General features: G+C 35.5%; 2 protein-coding genes across 2 annotated transcripts; one reads left to right on the forward strand and one right to left on the reverse strand.

Moving 5' to 3' along the window:
• Positions 1-387: 387 nt before the first annotated feature.
• Positions 388-15,824, forward strand: LOC114531084 (breast cancer type 2 susceptibility protein homolog). Its single transcript, XM_028552730.1, has 30 exons — positions 388-451; positions 527-748; positions 895-1,052; positions 1,197-1,329; positions 1,667-1,749; positions 2,161-2,473; positions 2,611-6,867; positions 7,011-7,054; positions 7,167-7,179; positions 7,309-7,396; positions 7,619-7,799; positions 7,997-8,119; positions 8,551-8,726; positions 9,352-9,480; positions 9,742-9,813; positions 9,957-10,092; positions 10,205-10,363; positions 10,562-10,741; positions 10,919-11,075; positions 11,266-11,375; positions 11,953-12,072; positions 12,183-12,267; positions 12,495-12,588; positions 12,926-12,950; positions 13,082-13,159; positions 13,316-13,407; positions 14,028-14,097; positions 14,503-14,685; positions 14,855-15,031; positions 15,103-15,824. The coding sequence occupies exons 1-30, from the start codon at positions 388-390 to the stop codon at positions 15,376-15,378; spliced, it is 7,998 nt and encodes a 2,665-aa protein (XP_028408531.1). The 3' UTR covers positions 15,379-15,824.
• LOC114525280 (GDP-Man:Man(3)GlcNAc(2)-PP-Dol alpha-1,2-mannosyltransferase-like) lies at positions 15,746-17,869 on the reverse strand. Its single transcript, XM_028546530.1, has one exon. The coding sequence runs from the start codon at positions 17,800-17,802 to the stop codon at positions 16,342-16,344; it is 1,461 nt and encodes a 486-aa protein (XP_028402331.1). The 5' UTR covers positions 17,803-17,869; the 3' UTR covers positions 15,746-16,341.
• Positions 17,870-19,198: the final 1,329 nt, after the last annotated feature.

The raw sequence follows: 19,198 nt of genomic DNA on the forward strand, positions 1-19,198 counted from the left end.
TATTATTCATTTTTTATTGAATATTTTCAGAGTGTTTAAATATAGTTATATTAATTATTTTATTTTGACTATAAATATATATTTTCTAAAATATATATTTTCTAAAATATGCTAAGTAAATAAGTAAATATTACATTAAGGCATTATATTAATTGCTCGATCATTGCTGTATGTTATAAACTTACGAGTGAGTTTAAAATGGAAAATTGCTACAGCCTCAGTTTGAGTTGAACCCCACCAAAATCTAGCCATGGGACTGAATGTAACATCATTCAATAGACCATTTCAACTTGCATGCAAATGAACCCATTTCAGATGTTGTGATCATGGAATAGCCGATAAAACTTAACCATTTCAGACCATGTGAAAAGGTCTATTGGCAGAGCAATGGGCAACAAAATTATGTTGGTTAAGGAATCTGGGATTGCCCAGCTGGTAGGTTATGCCGGTGGTAGGCTTGGAAACACGAGCAAAGAAATCATTGCTGTACTATAATCAATAGAACATTGCTAATTTTTATTGCTAGGTTTGGGTAAAGTGAGTGAAAACTTTAAAAATGATGAAGATTTAACTGCTGATGACTTCAATCATCTTGGTGAATCTTCAATCCATAAAGAAGTTCAAGGCAGCAAAAATGAGCGAAATGAACTTGAATTTAAAACACCAACATTGGTGAAATCAATATTAAGCACAAATCATTCTCCATCACTGTTTTCCCCTTTACCACCAGATAATGGATTACAGAAAGGTATATAATTAGATTAATTCCCAGGTATTATTGTATCAAAGCTATTGATCTGCATTAATTAATTATCCTGACTTTGAATTTACTCAGTGTAACTGTATTATTTCTGTATCATTTGTTTAACATAAACTTGCTATTATTTTTTGCAGGACCCAACAGCTCAACTCCATTACCATGGAGATCATCTCTGAAAGCTGCATTTACAGTCACTCCTAAGACAGCCAAGCATGTTGATCAAAATAATTTTTGGAGACCTGAACATACACATTTGGATTATTCACCTTATGATCATGCAGATACAAGGAAGGTTGTTAAACTTGTATATGACATGACTTTATAAATCCTCTTGTGTTGCCATAAATTAAAAAGCATATAGATACACATACAGTATCTTATAACAACTTTGCACCAAGTAATTTTTTTAAAAATATTTTTCACTGTGTTTATTAAGTTGTCTGCATCCCTTGCAATGGATACTACAGAAATGAATGTATCATGGAGCAGTTCACTTGCCACACCACATGTTCCTGGATGTGGAAAACAACATTCACAATACACTGAAAATTTCAGGATTAGTTCAGATCGTGAGTAATCTGTGTTACTTAATTTATTGTCAATTGAGCCAATTACATAGTAAACTATTTTTCTTTTACTTCATTTTAATTTCGAATCTGAGGTATATATTATTACCAGCGCTTGTTGAAAATTGCCATAATGTCACACATTTCTACATTAATTTTTGTTCTTAGTCGCAATTATAAAAGATACAGCATCTCTTTTTTTCCAAACTGTGTGTTCTGTTTTATAATCGTTTTCCATCCAAAGTGTCGTAAAACGCGATTTTTTTCGTTGCCAATAGCAGTTTCGCTTTCTTTTTCTGGATTGACGCAAGTCTGGATCAATTGTTTCCACTCTCTTTAGAAAAAAGATCGTTTCAGCTTAGCCAAATTCAGTCGAAAGAATTGGACACAGCCATTAGTGTTGAACGTAACTCAAAACCCAAGGTAATTAAATATACTCAAGATTTCGCTTACAGATGTATCTCTGCTTGATACGCCTAGTAGAAATTTGTATACCCGATGAATTGTAACCCAAGCTTATTTTTGCAGACCAATACAAAAAAATCAGACAACTTTCAAACCTCAGAGGTTGCTTTTAGATGTAGACTCTGTTTACCCTGAAAATTACAACATACCTGAGTAATAAGCTAGTCTAAATCGTCTGTCCAAAATAACATGTCCCATATGCAGCACAGATGCAGTTAAAATCCGAATTTACCCAGTTACCTTACAGGCGGAAATAGACTGCGTGAAGTTTTTTTTATTGCTGTCGCAGTGGAAGCAGTACGGTTTAGTGACAAATCTAGTGTTGCACAAGCGTGTGGCCACGTTTTCATTTCCGTTTCATCCGTTTAGGGCGTTGTTAGAATTTTGTTTCAACAAGAAATGAAGGATTTTAAAACAGATGTCCAGATCAGCGAAGATCGTTCTTTCGAAAATGTGCAAATTTACGAAAAGAAAAATCAGTGCGGTAATAGTTCAAAGCGACCTTTAACTCTGAACAAAGCTGTATTGGATGATGGTGGTCATGGAAGTCCTAATAAAGTTGGCCATACGGATTTCAATAGTTCAAACTACTTTGATATGTCATCTCTGTCACCAGTTAATGAAGAAGCCATCAATAAACTTTTATCATTGCCATTGGCGAATATTCACAATTCTCCACCAGGTATATAGGCAAAAATGTTGCCATTAAATGATGTTATAAAACTGAGAAACTAGTTTACGTTTAAGATTAGATTTAGATAGTGTGTTCTAGGCATAGTTTACTCTTCCTGAAATCTATATATTACTTTATAAATTTAGGAGTAAGAGATGTCTCAAATGTCATTGAAAAGAACTCGCACATCGTAAGGAAGTTGACACAGGAAAATGGTTTAAAAAAATTATATGAAATAGACGATGTTCATATGCACCTTTCGCATGGTTGCAGCGTAAATGAACGCGCTGTTAAACCAACTGATCCAGATAACCATAACTTGGAGCCAATTGCTTTTACGAATAATAATTCAAAAGAAGATAAAGATTTTAAAAATCTGTTAGATATGGACGCTTTAAGCGAGTTACCTATGGATGATATTGATGTATCGCGACATATTATGGTGCCAAGTAAATTATCAATACAAGGACAAGAGAATATACTCGTCGATCACGGCCAGACTTACAACCCGGCCCTTTATCCAATGTCCGATAGAAAGGTGGGGGCCTGTGTCAAAAGTAGCGTTGAGTCTCTAAATTCAGATGCCGGTAATAACAAGGAGGTGATCTCTGAGGTCAAATCTGAGAAACATGAGGGCGAAGAAGTATTTGACATGGATGCCTTGAGCGAAATTCCTATGGATTTTGATTTCTCTGAGCAGATCGTAGTAACTGGTGGTTCATCGCTGATCTCTGGTAAAAGGTGTGTGGATCTGGCAAAGCCAAATCATGACCGAAACAGCAAGTGTAATATAGACACTGGACAAAAGAATACGTCAACCAAAAAGATAGAAACAGCATCGCAAGTTATAGAAGATCTATCTCTGCAACAATTGTCAGATATTAGTTTAGGTGAAGAAAGTATTTCGTATAAGCACGCAAACTACCAAATACGTCGATCACCACCGCACGAAAAGCAAAATACAGTAACACTCGATAAAGAAAATAATCACACACTGACTGCTGCTTTCAATGTAAGGAAGTGTCAAAATGAAAACTCGTTAAGTGCTATTGTGGGATTTTCTACTGCTTCAGGAAAGAAAATTACAATTTCAGAAAAGTCTATGCAAAATGCCAGACAACTTCTGAACGAAGTAAATATTTCTTTGGGAGATGAAAAGGTTATTAATAATGAAGCTGGTATATTAGATATTAATCGAAAAAAAGTGATCGGTAAATTCCAAGATAATAGCCGAATAGAAAAAGTTCTTAGGGTTGGGATTTGTTCAACGTCTTGGACTAAGGTTGACGTTTCATTATTCACTTCCACGAAAATTGTGAATGATGTGCTACGAGAGGAGAATGAGGAATGCGAACATATCAGGAAGAGTGTTGTTAACTCGCCAGGTATTGGCTATTCTGCTTTGCTAAAAAATAAAGTTGATGTGCCGATGATTGCATCTTGTGGTAACGCGGCACTTACTAATGAAAGTAAGGACGATATGGTAAAAATAGAAGAAGTGGAACAAAACATGACAACCAATTTCACTACTGTCTCCAGAAAAGACACTAATAAAGCAATTTTAGATGAATATGAAAATATGCTGGAGTTCTCTGAAGGTTTAACAGAAGATTTTGATAAATTATTCGCCGATCTTGAGAAAGAAAAATATGTTAACAAAGCATCCATAGATAAGAATAAGAAAAAGGATAAATGGGAAGAAAAAGACGTGAGGGATCCCCAATCAACTTTCGTTCAATCAAATCCACCACATAATAACGTTGAATCTCCAAATAAATCGTCTACTTTAGAAGAAGATCGTCGTGTCTCGTCGAAAACATGTGGAAACAATAATATTCCCAGTGTCATCGGTGGTGCATCAGGCAGACAAGATGAAGTCATTGAGCATTCTTTACAGAGAGAGAAACGTATTCTTGATATTCCCAATCCAAATGGCACCAATGACCAGGTAAAAGGTGGTCTAGTGAAGAATTATCATTTAGACTCTGGGAATATCGCCACCCTTTCTAACGTTTCGTCAGAGAAAGAAAAAAGTGTGATAAATCACGAAGAAAATGAGAGATGTTTTGAGCACAGACGTCCTTTGTTTACAAGAATTCCACAGTTTGGTTTCTCTACAGCATCGGGAAAAGAAATCAAGATTTCCGAAGTAGCACTGACAAAAGCTCGAAGCATTTTGAAAGATGTTGACAATCAAGAAAATCAAACGATTCCACAATTTGGTTTCTCTACAGCATCGGGAAAAGAAATCAAGATTTCCGAAGTAGCACTGACAAAAGCTCGAAGCATTTTGAAAGATGTTGACAATCAAGAAAATCAAACGATTCCACAATTTGGTTTCTCTACAGCATCGGGAAAAGAAATCAAGATTTCCGAAGTAGCACTGACAAAAGCTCGAAGCATTTTGAAAGATGTTGACAATCAAGAAAATCAAACGATTCCACAATTTGGTTTCTCTACAGCATCGGGAAAAGAAATCAAGATTTCCGAAGAAGCACTGACAAAAGCTCGAAGCATTTTGAAAGATGTTGACAATCAAGAAAATCAAACGATTCCACAATTTGGTTTCTCTACAGCATCGGGAAAAGAAATCAAGATCTCCGAAGAATCACTAACAAAAGCTCAAAGAATTTTGAAAGATGTTGACAATCAAGAAAATCAATCAATTAAAACACTTGCAAACGTAAACCGTAAAGTTCCATCTCCCACATCACCTGTCAGCAATGAACCTGTATGTTTTACCTTTGGAAACAACGTTGGTGTTTCTGAAACGCCGTCACAGAAATATGAGTCCAATTCAAATAGAATTCCAAAGTTCGATTTACCCTCTGCCTCAGACAAAAGAATTTCGATTTCTGAAGAAGTAGTGAAGAAAACTAGAGAAAACAATGAAACGGCCTCTGAAAACTATGATTCAGCAGAAAGAACAAGTTGCAAAGAAAACGAAGAAAGCGCAAAAGAGGCAAAGTCGTCCAACGCATTTCCAAAGTCGGGATTTTCCACTGCTTCAGGAAATGAAATTACGGTATCTGAAGAGTCGCTAAAGAATGCTCGAAAGTTTCTTAACGAGGTAGACAAAGAAGGACACTGGCCAAAGAGTAAAACTGCAAACAAAAGACACGACGTTCCAAGACCAACGCCATCTACAGCCAATATAGGGATAGTCCAAAAACCTGAAAGAGCGTTACAAGATAAAGAAAACGAGGAAAACAGGTTGTTGAGCAAATTTGGATTCACCACTGCTTCAGGTAATAACATTGTGGTTTCCGCCGAAGCGTTAAAGAAAGCTCGAAATATTCTTAACGAAGTAGATAACGAAGGATGTCATCCAAATTCTAAGATATCAACGAAAAAAGACTTCCTATTTTCAACGGCATCGGACGTGAAGATAGACGTAGGTCTTACCTCTAACCCCGAAAGAAATGTTAACGTTTGCGAAACTGAAAGAATCTTTGATGTCCAGGATGATAAGGAAAATGTACAGGAAAAATTATTGAATAAAATTCCAAAGTTCGCATTCACTACCGCTTCAGGAAATAAAATTTCGGTTTCCGAGGAATCAGTCCGAAATGCTCGAAAGATTCTATGTGAAAAAGACAACGAGGAACCTGATTTGAACTACGAGACAAGAGAATTCAAACATTCTTCTGGGGGAATTTTTCCAAGTTCTACACCGTCTACAGCTAATTTAAAGGTAGACCAAAAAGCTGAAAGGATAGTTGAAGATAAAGAAGATGATGGAAGGAAAATGTTGAGCAAGACTCCAAAACTTGGATTCACCACTGCTTCGGGAAATGACATTGTGGTCTCCGACGAGGCACTAGAGAAAGCTCGAAATATTCTTAACGAAGTAGATAACGAAGTATGTCGTCCACCAAAGTTAAAATTTTCAAAGAAAGAAGACTTTCAATTTTTAACAGCATCCCTCACAAAAGCGAATGTAGGTCTTTCCTCTGCCTCTGAAACTGAAGAAATCTTTGATGTCTATGATGATAAAGAAAATGTTGAAAGAAAATTGTTGCATAAAGTTCCAATGGCCGGGTTCACTACTGCTTTTGGGAATGAAATTGCGGTCTCTGAGGAATCAGTCAGAAGTGCTCGAAAGATTCTTAATGAAAAAGACGGCGAAGAACCTAATTTAAACTTCAAAGGGAGAGATCTCAATGCTCGATCTTCAAAAAGAAATGCTCCAAGTTCCAAAAAACCTGAAAGCGTTGAGGATATTAAAAAGTCCATTAATAATAAACACTGTGTTGAGTTTTCTGATGATGGGATTTCTTCAAGAATACCCGAATCTCCATTGTGTGATATCGTAATCCCGACAAAAATGACGGGAAACAAAAATGACGCTGAAACCAAGAAATCACACAAGCGAACGTTGTCTGAAATTGAGACCAATAATGGTAAGATAAATAATTTCTTATTTTATACCCTTGATGTGTGTCTGTTGTACTATTTTGTGTGCTCACTCTTCGTTTTACACAAAATCCTAATTGTACACTTACGCTATTTCGCACTGCACAATATAATGTTTTTTTTTACGCAGATCGTTCACGAAAAGTTTCCAAAACTGAAAAAGAAACGGAAACGGTTGGTTCATTCTACGAATAATTATATTTCACGCATATTCCATTTTTAGTATAGACAAGTAAAACATGAATGTGGAAGCTGTAATTGAGATATTGCTTGATTTTTTCTATAGAAACAACATGGAGGTAGATATTCAAAGCTCAAAACTATTGATCCATTAGGTATAATAAACACATTTTTTTTATTATATCATAAAATTATTCTGTCATTACTGTTATCATACTATTGGAATTGATATCATATCAACATTTTAGTGGAGAGTAACGACAGAAATAAAAACCTTGCATTACAATCCGTTACGGTGTCAGCTAATTTAGATCCAGACAAACAGAAAACCTCCAGGTAATTGTTATATATATAAATGCATGTATACTAGCGCAATCTTTGTATCACTTTTAACACTTTGATATTGCTATAAAGCCACCTAATATACTAATGCTTTTGCGTTTGCTATTTTAAAATGAATCCTGACCTGTGTGGCCGTAATAAAAAAATTATTCTCTTATACGGATTTTGAAGATTACGGCTTTGGTTAAGTATATAGCGACTGATTGTGTTTTACAGTGACCTACTTGTTGATGGGACGTGCAAAACACCATTGAAAGAATACTCTCGCTTTTCTACACCTTATCGAGCCATGGAAACAACTGTAAGACAAGGAAATTCGAGGCAGTTAAATAAAGCAAATACCCGAAAGAATTGTTCAGAATCGACGAAAAAGAAAACAAATAATGCGAACAATAAGGTACTGTATATATATCCAGGTATAGACCCATCCCACGACGAGTAACGGTCCCACTCAAGAAAGACAACCGGATTCTTTGTACCCAAGCGTAAGAAATATATTAGGGAAGTTCTGGGATAAGAAGATTGGGTGTCTTCCTAGTTGAAAATATTATTTGATCTTAAAAAAAATATTAATTTGTAAAAAAACAATTTCAGGAGTGTTCAATAAAGCCACAGGCTGGTTCCATCTATAAATTAAGGAATAATGCCAGCCTTAAGGCGAAAAGAATATCTTTTGCTAATCTTGTTGGCACTGTAAAGAAACCAGCATCTGACGAGGTTTGTTTTGTACATCTTATAAAAAATGCTATCAAAAACTCATATTATATTCCAGGGGCCGGTTGTATCAAGCCCGTTTAGCTTTAACGGTGGATAAGTCAAAATTAAATAACACTCTTACAACTCTCTTGAATGAGTCAACTTGAATATTATGCACTGAATAAGTAGTTGTAAATAGTATCTTTGTATTAAGATAAAAAACGTTTTATTCGTTTGTTGAATAAAACGGCAGACTTGCTTTCTATTTTGAACTTATCCACCGTTTAAGCTAAACGGGCTTGATACAACCGGCCCCAGGTTTATTTCCTAGAATTCTTGTTGCTAATTCATTCACATTGCGTATTACCACGTCTAGTTTTTATTTCACCCCAACTAAAAGCTTCTCTATTCTCAAATATTTCCCGATCAATAAATATCCGACTTTTATTTAGCGTGTAAATTCCTCAGCCATGTCGGTCACCAGTGGAAATGCAAAATCGTATCGTTTCAAAGGTTCGGATTTTCTGAGTGAAGATGTCTCTGTCAAAAATGCAGGTGTTACCTGTACAGATGGGGCAGTTCTTTTTCTTGGTGAAGACAAGAATATCGGTTTGGCAGAATTTACTAAGTAAGTTGTGTACAACCTATATTTATTTATTGCCATGCATGTGAGTTCATGGCAGTCTATATTTTGTATTCACTCCCAGAATGATGAGATTGTGAAGGACAGGGGTGGATCCAGCACTAGTGCACAAATTTGCATTACAAAACAAAGTGGTTATTTTTGGCAGTTTTCTTGTGTCATGCAAATTAGTGCACTAGTGCTGGATCCACCCCTGGTGAAGGAGAAACTGAGCATCATTTATCACATCATTCTATGATCAGGTCTGAAAAGCCCTAAACGAGGTTCTTCTGCAGTCACTCCCTTGGAATAACCCTACAATTCAATAAGGTCACATATACAGTCCACTTATATAGGTAGTTAAAACTCGTGCATGCGTGACGGTGGACCATCACCTCCTAAATTATCGTTCTTGTAAAAAACATATAGGTCCTTCTGCTTCTCCAAATAAAATTGTCCAAAATACCTAAAATAATGAAACACACCAGACCTATATTCCAATTTTGCTTTCAATGATCTGATAAAAAAGTTCTACTGTAATCAATAATTTTTTTGTCATCACTCCTTCCAACATATCTTGTAAATAACTACAAATGATTTCATAGCGATTTAATTAAACATTCAAATATAGAGCGTTCCTATCTTCTCCTGGAGTTGATCCAAATTTGATAAGCGAATTATGGATAGCGAATCATTACGCATGGATTGTATGGAAGTTATCATCATATGAACTCTCATACCCTTCTGTTTTCACCGGAAGGTATTTTCTAAAATATGTTTTCACAAGGCTAGGTTCTTCATAAATTTCCAAACGTATGTTATGCTTATTATTGTTGCACATATTGTAGGCATGCCCTGAAAATCATATTTATATATTATGGTCTGGGCCGGCCTGCACACGATCATGCACGTATTTGAAGTCACTACAAGGAATGTCCCAGATATTAGTATTAGTAAAATACAATGTTGCATTTTTGTGATGTGTATGTTGAACCTCTATATTTTTGAATATTTCTTCCAGAGCTCTTACACCTGATATGGTACTTCGTCAACTGAAATATCGATACGATAGAGAAGTTGATCATTGTGAACGGTATATAGCTATATGCATGTCATATGATATTGGGATTATGATTTACTACCTCTACCCTCCCACCTCCCCCGCTACGCACGCAAGCCCTGATCTGAAAAGCCTGACCTTGACTAAGTTGGCATACGTATAACAATATTCTTTAGATCCGCCGTGAAAAAGATTTTGGAAAAGGATGATTGTCCCTCTCGCAGTTTAGTTCTCTGTGTCGCAAGTTTGGATGTGACGGATATTGATGAAGGCGAAAGATCAAAAGGCAACACTCACATTAAACACGTTGAGGTACAAATGAGTTTTCACACTACATTGACACATTATTGTACCTATATTCAAAATATAATTTGTAAGAAGTAAAAATGCTACGGAATCTTCTGCATCACTTCTTCATTAATAGAAGATAATTCTAATGACCGACGGCTGGTACAGCATCCGTGTTATGCTTGATGAGTACCTACAGAACTTGGTTAAGGAGAAGAAGATTTACGTAGGGCAAAAGTTATACATACAAGGTGCTGAATTGTGTGGCTCAGACCAAGCTGTTTCACCGTTAGAGGTTTGTAATCATACGTTGTAATGTTGTCAATTGAGAGTATAAAAAACATTTTTAAACTTTAAAGCCCGAATCGACGGCTGCAAAACTGGCTTTGAGGTTTTAAAGATTGCACTCGAAAAGAGTTCCCTAATAAACTATTTAATGATTAAATAAGAAAATGTTATAACTATATATCAAAAACTGGTGTCATTGTCACAGGCACCCACCAACCTACATTTACGAATCCATGGCAACTCAACTCGTCCAGCCAAGAAATTTGCAAGACTGGGTTTTCATTGTAAGAACAACCTATTTACAGTTCCTATCAAATCTATATCGACTACTGGTGGTCTTGTTAGTTCCATTAACGTTATCGTTACCAGGCAGTACCCTCTTCAGGTATTCGAGTATACTTAAAATTATTTGGTTTACATGCTATATTTATTAATTAGGTCTTTAGAATTTATTAATTAGACGTACCTAATGGCTTGTATCGGTGTCACTTTTTTGCGTCGAATGCAATTATAAGAATGAACATAGATGACATTGAATCAAACGTATCGTTATTTGTTTCAGTTCATGGAAAAACTGCCAGATGGTAAATGTGTTTTTCGCAGCCCGAGATGCGAAGAACGTGTTTCCAAGAAATTCCAAGATGATGTTCAGAGAAAACGAGACAAGATAATGTCTCGAGTTGAAAAGGAAATCAAAGACGAAGTTAAATCGTCAAGTGGTAAGACTACAGTATATTCGTTCTAATATTATAATGGATTTGCCTAATAACATGCATGACCACAGTGTTTCCCTCGACTTTACAACTTGAATTTATATATGTAGTTTACCAATCATGCATTAGCATTACCTCGACATTGGAAAGTGCAAAGAATAAATAATGCATGCGTGTTATTCTATTTTAATACTAGAAACCCAAAGAAATTTCCACTCCGTATCAATGAATGAAATCCAAAATCTCTCCGATGGAAAAGAAATATTTGATGCCGTTAGTAATGCCAGTGATCCCATGAGTTTCCTGGTAAGTTTTTTCACTTTTTGCTTTGTAGGTGTAAAGTATATAGTATACAATTAATTATTCCCAAACGTATTGCAAAATTATTCATCTCTTTCGCTACTTTCGACAAATTTGGATCTTGAAAAGTTCATTGTTTTGAAAATAAAACCCATTCCGCGCAAGGATAACATTAAATGATTGGTCGTTGTTTCATAATCATATTTTATTGGCAACGTACAAGTAGCTGCAGTTTTGTACATCCATTAGTGGCATTCTCAATAATTCAGCATGAAATACTATATTTGAGAATAAATCGTTTGCAATCAGTTAAGATATTTAGAAATTTCATGCCCTAATTTGACCGAACGCTGATGCAATTCACTTCTGACTTCCTATTAATTTTATGTAACTCGTTTGTTGATGAAGCAGTATATATACTGTATTTACTGTATTGGTTTTAGTTAGTTATAGCTATTCGCCCGCCTGAACGAATTTTGCGTTGATATAGCTGCATTGTCAGATTGATATAGACTTGAAAGAAATCTGAAATAGTATGGTCGCCGCTACTGCATGCATGACAAGGTATTTCTGATTTCTATAGAGTTGTCTTTCTAATGAGCAAAAGAAAATTCTTAATAATTACAAAGAAAATTTGAACAAGGACCGTGCTGATAATTTGCGTCGCAAGTACGAGAAAGCTTGGAATGAATTGGCCAAAAAAGTAGGTGGAGCATAGTTTCCGTTTTATATTGTCATACGTCGTATTTAGATATAGTGCATGTATTATTATTAATACAGGAACATTCAAAGCACACATCTTGAATTGTTTAGGAAACTCTTAAAAGAGATGTTGTTCCTGTTTTAAAAGTGAAAATCGTCGACGGCTGCGCATCTAAAACCAAACAAACCCTGGGAAGTAAGAACTTCAATAATTTTTCTTGAACCTGTTCATTTATTGCAATCTGTGTACTCAAAATAGACAAAAACGTTCGGAGAGTGACTTAAAGACATTCAAAACATGATCGTATTATCATAGCTAAGATCTTCTCTTCACCCAAGATATCACACCGTAAAGTTGTCCTAGCTGGTATCGAGGCTACCGCTTCACTTCACTATTAAATTTCTATCAAATTTCGCTCCTAGCTGCCTTGCTAACCGTATGGCGGCCAAATGAACAAACGATAACGATGTTGGGGGAAGAAAAACGATTGAAGGTTTTTAATCTTCAGGTGTCCAGGTAAGATCTATATTCATCAGATCTGTGAATAACTCAGATAAACAACTAATGTGTGGTATTGTACAATGTTGATCTGGTTAATGATAATTTATATACTTTCTGTCATTGGTGCATAAAGTATAATTTTTTATCGCAATTATTTTCTTTATAGATCTCCCACCATATAAGCGATACAAAAAAGGCTTCGCAATTCGCCTTCACATATATACCCCTCTCGTATATATTTCATATGGCTTTCCCCGAATGTATATGTACATGCCCCATTCGTTTCCAAAAAGGGCGTTTCGGTGATGCATTTATATTATTTACATGATTATTACCTCTTATTTTCATGCAGGTATAAAGGCAACAAGACAATCCAGGTTAGCTCGCAGTATAGTTAACCTATACCTTGATATACATTCCAGTATATATAGCATGCAGGTTTTAGATTTGTTTCTAAAATACTCGAAATAAGCACTACGTAATTTATTAATGATCTGTAAACTTTCAGCTGTCTGCAAATAGATCTACTATCTACAAAAGTTTACCATTCGATGCGACTTATCAGAATACCTTTGAAGCAAGAAAGGTAAATTTAAACCTTTAATTTTTTGTAAAGCTTTACCAAATAATTCTCACTAGTTTGCATTTTAACAAATATCTTACATGTACATAACAATGTCGACAGTTTTTCTAAAATATGTGTATCTTCGATGTAATCATGATATTTACTTCTTCCTTCCAGTTGTACACATTTCGTGAAATATCAGACGGGCTTAGGCCGAATATAGAAGTTGATGTTGTGGCTATAGTAATATCCTGTTCCACCCAAAACAAGTAGGTACATCTAAAGCATTGTTCATTACGCATTTTATGTAATAAAGGCAATAGCCTTTTCTATTACCATTTCAAGACGTCTGCGCTTTAAAACGTTCTATGCAAAAGTGGGTTCCAAATACCTGGAAATTGTTCAAAACTGAATAGAGTTACATTCTTTGATAAAAACAATTCATTTGAACACCTAAAACCATACTTTCATGTTTTTTCAAAATTTCAGAAAAATCGGTAACGGGGGACCAAAAGGAAAAATCGCGATTTTCTTCAATTTTTTGAAATTTCAAAATTCGGTTTCAAATACCTCGAAATGGTTCAAAACTGAGTACAATTACATTCTTTGATGAAAACAATTCATTTGAGCACCTAAAATCATACATTCATGAATTTCAAAATTTCAGAAAATTCGGTGGTAATGGGGGACCAAAGGAAAAATCGCGATTTTCGTCAATTTTTTGAAATTTCAAAATTCGGTTTAAAATACTTCGAAATGGTTCAAAACTAAGCAGAATTACATTTTTTGATGAAAACAGTTCATTTGAACACCTAAAATCAAACTTTGTTATTGTGCATACATTTATATATTCTGCATACATAAAGATTTATTTTTATCATTATGTTAGTTTAAATCTTGTGTATCTGGCCGACTCTGATCTCAATTTGGTACGAATAAAAGTTTGGGGTGGTCTTGAGGTAGGAACACATCGCCTATAAGAATGTACAGAGAATCATGTGGGTTTTTTAAGACAATTTTTTTAACGAACATGAGCAAAAAGATAGTTGGTCGATATGAAATTTAAGGTGGTCATGTATAACGCTTTAAAAAGCCATAAAGCTACATCATTTAAAATTTAGTAAAAACTTTTTTTTAACTATGAAATTGAAGTTCAATTTTGGCTGGTCTCAAGTTTTTTAATTTTAAATACGTCAGTAAGTGAATGCATGTGTCTCCATTTATAGTCTGCGCTCCAGGCAACATAGGCCTATATAGCTGAATGTGCTATCAAGGTTTATCAGTATCTGTGACTGTGTCTTTTGGTATTTCTTCCATTAGCTTATATGAGTCCAGTGATCGCCTTTCGGTTTATAATATTACAGAGTCAATGTCTACAAGAAGTTTTTAAAGAAAGGAATTATGTTGCGGCGTGTAATCTCTTATCCCAACCAGACAGAAGATCTGGCATTCCATCTCTGAAATACTATGAACTATCTTTGGTTACATCAAATCCATCAAACAAAAAGACGAGAAGTAGTCTTTACAAACTTAAGAAAGCAGTCTCGGTAAGTTGCTACTTGTTTCGTAATGCCGATGGAGTTAATATGTACAAAGTATTTTGTATGATTAACATGTAGGTAAAGATCTACTGTGCAATTTTTTTATTGTAGAACTTAATGGTACATCTTGAGAGCCGGCTTTTTTTAGTAGTAAAAGAGACTTTTTTAACCCTAGGACCCAGATTCATTTATTGAAAAGGCCAAAGCTAAACTGGATGGGTTATACAATTCAAGCTGGTCGACACCTAAAGCACAACAGAACTCTTTTCTGGATGCTGCATCAGGTGAATCTATGGCCATTGGAAAGCGACGACGAACTACAGAAACACCACTAACAACACAAAATAAGAAGGTTAGTCGCGTTTTAGCTTTTCTGCTCTTTCAGATGAAATATAAAAATTGTGTACCATCCTATCTCATTAGGCTAACACTGAAATAGTCTCCGGCGAAAACAGCGCTATTGTTTCAGATGTTGCTTCACCGTTAGCTTCAACAGTTATCACACCAAAACAGAATGAAAGCATACTACAAACAAGGAAAAGATTATTACAAGAAAAGCGTAGGAAACTTGATCTTCTAGGGAATCCCCCACCAATATCACCGATCCCAAATGCTGTGCCAGCGAGTGTGAAAAAACAATTTCAAACCCCAAAGCGGATAAGAACACAGGTGGACGATACTGAGAATGAAGAAGAGTGAGGAGAGAAAAGCTTCTCTCTGTAGTATAATGACTTGCAAGAACAAGTTGCCAGAAAGTAAATCATTAAAGATAAACTATTGTTTTGGTAGTATTATCTACACGCTGTATAAATGTGGGTATCAAAAGGTGGCTAAGAAGTATAATTGAACTTATCAACAATGCACAAGTCAAAGGTAACGAGACTCTGTCCATTCTTCTTTTTGATATCTCATAATATCATAGATCACAAGATGTTAGAAAAGAATATTTCATTTTTGGCACCATTCTTCAAAATGAAAAATGATGTTTGACTTATGTTTTTCATGTTCATGTTCGCGGTAGTTTATATATACCTACAAATAAACTTATGAAGTATATTTTGCTTGAAATATCAAATTTATTATTACGAAGTAATATGAAGTACAAATTATTGTATAGAATTTATGTAGATATCTAACAAAAATAAAGAGAACTGTTCCTTGTGTATGTAAAATTCTTACATTTCACATAAATTTTTCTTGATATAGGTATAAAAAATAGGTCTAAATGTACACATGTACAATATCTGACCTGATTACACAATCCTGGTTAGGGTAAGAAAATATTATGCACACAATGAGATTTGCTGTAGTCGGTCTAAATGTAACAAGTAAGAGACCATTCACAAAGGATGTCCGTGCCAAGGGGGGAGGAAAGGTTTAATAATCTGAACGTCCGAACACCTCATAGTATCTATATCTCTTTAACGATTTTCACTCATTACTTCAAGTTTGCAAGACATAGCAGACGTCAAAGGGAGGGGTCTGAAAATCCATTATTTGGTCGGACATCCTTTGTGAATGGCCCCTAAGGAATGGTCATTCATTAAATTAACCAAATTATGAAGCACTTTTATAAGAGAGTTTCTGTTTTAGTAGGAGCTAAAAAGAGATGTTGTTTATGCAATTAGCCTCCAGACAGTTGTAGTCAGAATGCAACAGAATCTAAATAATTTGCTTCACACACTCTAGAAATCCAATTTCAAATGCCTCTTCAGAGAAGCGTTCTTGCACAGATGACCTAGCATTTTCTCTTATCACATCAATTTGATCTGGTTGCATTGAGAATATTTCATTCATTGCTTGAGCATATGTTTCCTCAGTATTAGCCAAGAATCCAGTTTGGACATCTCTCCATTCTGTGACAATGTCCATTTTAGGACCTCCAGAATTATGCGCAAGTGTGACAACACCAGCTGCCATGCATTCAACCACTCCTATACCGAAATGTTCATTCCACATAGTGTGCAATCCTATTGTTGCCTTTGCAAGGTGCTGCTTTAACTCGTCAAAGGATACATTAAGAGCAAATTCAACATGTTCTTTGATATGTAACTGATCAGCAAGATCTTGAAGGTTATCTACACGATTAGCATCATCCTGATTTCTTGAACTACCGACAAGAACAAGTTTATATTGCTTTCGATCACCTATACGTGGTATTCCTCGAAGAAACTGCCAGAATGATCTGATCTGTAGTGCATGATCTTTCTCAGGTCTGAACTGCCCTATAGAAACAATACTCTTTATACCATTGTTATCTACTTTCTTAATACTTAGGAATGCTTTTGTATCACATGGTGGATACACAATAACGACATTTTCTTTTTTCCAAAGTGTTTTAATATGGCCAAATGTCCAGGATGAATTAACCATGACCACATCTCCACAGGATCCAGCCAAACCATAAGTATATGCAAACAGTTGGTAGTATAACAATTTCACTCTACTCAAAAGGGGACTTCTTGTTATGAAAGATGCATTATTGTAGGTGGCTTGCCGGTCACTAACTTTTGATAACATATCAGTGCTGATGGTTGGGTAATGCACATAACAACCTACATGGCATTTACCAATGTATTTGAATAATGGTAATGTGAACGCATAACCCATGGTATCAATATAGATATCTGGGTTGAAATTGACCAGAGCTTCCCATCCAAGAAATATTGAACCAATACTTTGACCAAGCAGTGTAAAAAAAGGATAACAACTGGCTTCTACCCACTGACGTTTCTTTAAGTAAACAAACTTGACAGGTCTAAGTAATGTTATATTGAATCTTTCTTTAGCTCGTCTTAAGATATCCTCTCCTGTAACATTTTGATCGCCTGTGTAGACAACACACTGTAAATGACCAAGTTCGTTTTGTAAGGCACGTATAGCAGACCACAGAACCCTCTCTCCCCCACCACCAGCATTACAATACGGGTGAAAGAATGCGACAGTACGAGGTTCTTTACCAGAGGTGTATGAGAGTGAATTCTCTATTTTTGTTTTGCCCCCTTTGTTTATCCACCATCTTGATGCGAGAAGAAATACAAATATCGAACTTGCTAAAAAGAATAGCAAGCCAAACGTAGCAACAAAAAATATAAGAGAAAAATGTAAAAATAATGAAAGCATCGATAAAGACGATTTCTTTAATATTATTGTGCAATGAGCAGTAATGTAATTGAACGTCACGGCTGGAAAGTGGTCTGGATGCTTGTGGCATTTGCCTCGCTTTCGTGTTTTCCGATTTCCGGACGACCGGATTTCATATCGTGCCAAGTTCAGAAATTTTACATACTTTCCATATTTTGCGATAATAAGCTGGGGCCGGTTGTATGAAAGCCGGATAGCGCTATCCACCGGATAGTGATTTTTCCAACCGTTTTAAAAATTCTCGAAAAGCGATAAAATCTCATCTTTAGAATCAACAATTATTAAAGAGGTTCCTTGATTTAGGAATACTAAGATTTAATCAAAATTATAGCAAACAACGAGCGCTTTTAAAGCAATTGAAAAAACCACTTTTCGGTGCATAGCGCTATCCAACCTTCGTGCAACCGGCCCCTGTTATTTAGAACCGGGCATTTGGCCCGATTTGGGCTTTCATATTCGCCTCGCTTCAGTGTTTATTAATAAGAAGTGGTATAAGGAATTTTATTATATGGCTTTTCAAGAACTTCTATTCTGATTGGTTGAAGAGCGGTAAAAACCACTAAAAACCCGAAAAACCCAAAAACTTTTTTTACCCTTGGCGCGAGGTTGATGCGGTTGAGCAGAAGACCCTGGAGCCTGGGGTGAGGTTGCATGCAGTCATAATTTCTCAATTAACATACCTCTCGTAACTTTTTGGCCAGCTGAATGTCTGAGATGTCTCGTGAGTTGCAACCTATCAATAGCGGAATCTTCGAAGTGAACGCAAAGTTTCTGTAAATGTTAAAGATAAGACTCCTATTTTTCTCATTAAACATACCTTGGTAATTACAATGTCGCGAAATTATCCGATCTTGTTGATTCTAATTTTCATTTCATCAGATTATCATCAGAAAAAGGACACGGACATCACCGTTTGTGATTTTCAATTCATTGCAGTGGCATGAAAAAAAAACGAAGTATTTGTCTGCTTTAACACTTGAGAGTTGAGATTTGTCTGCTTACTTTAGATAATCCTGTCCCAGCATGCAAGCCTATTGAAAATAGAAACTGCACGAAGTTGTTTATAAATTACTGTATTGTATTGTAATTGTTCCGGGATCTTGACCGGGTATAGGAACTGATTTATTGTAAGGATGCTGTCTATAAATATGCTTTATCAGCTTTAACCATTAGAACAAAATCACAAGCACTCATATACTAAAAGGTGTATTGGGTAATACATCTAACTCTTACAGGGAAAGAGGTCGAAATAGAAATTATAAAAAAGTGTAACTCTTATATTCCACTATTTCAATGTCGATTGCAGTATCTGTCGTTCACCTTTTAAAAATTACATTCAACGCCATGATAGATGAACGATCCTGAAGCCTCAATT

This window comes from Dendronephthya gigantea, unplaced genomic scaffold (assembly GCF_004324835.1).
Source record: "Dendronephthya gigantea isolate DGI-Jeju-01 unplaced genomic scaffold, DenGig_1.0 000001F, whole genome shotgun sequence".
NCBI classification, from domain to species: Eukaryota; Metazoa; Cnidaria; class Anthozoa; order Malacalcyonacea; family Nephtheidae; genus Dendronephthya; species Dendronephthya gigantea.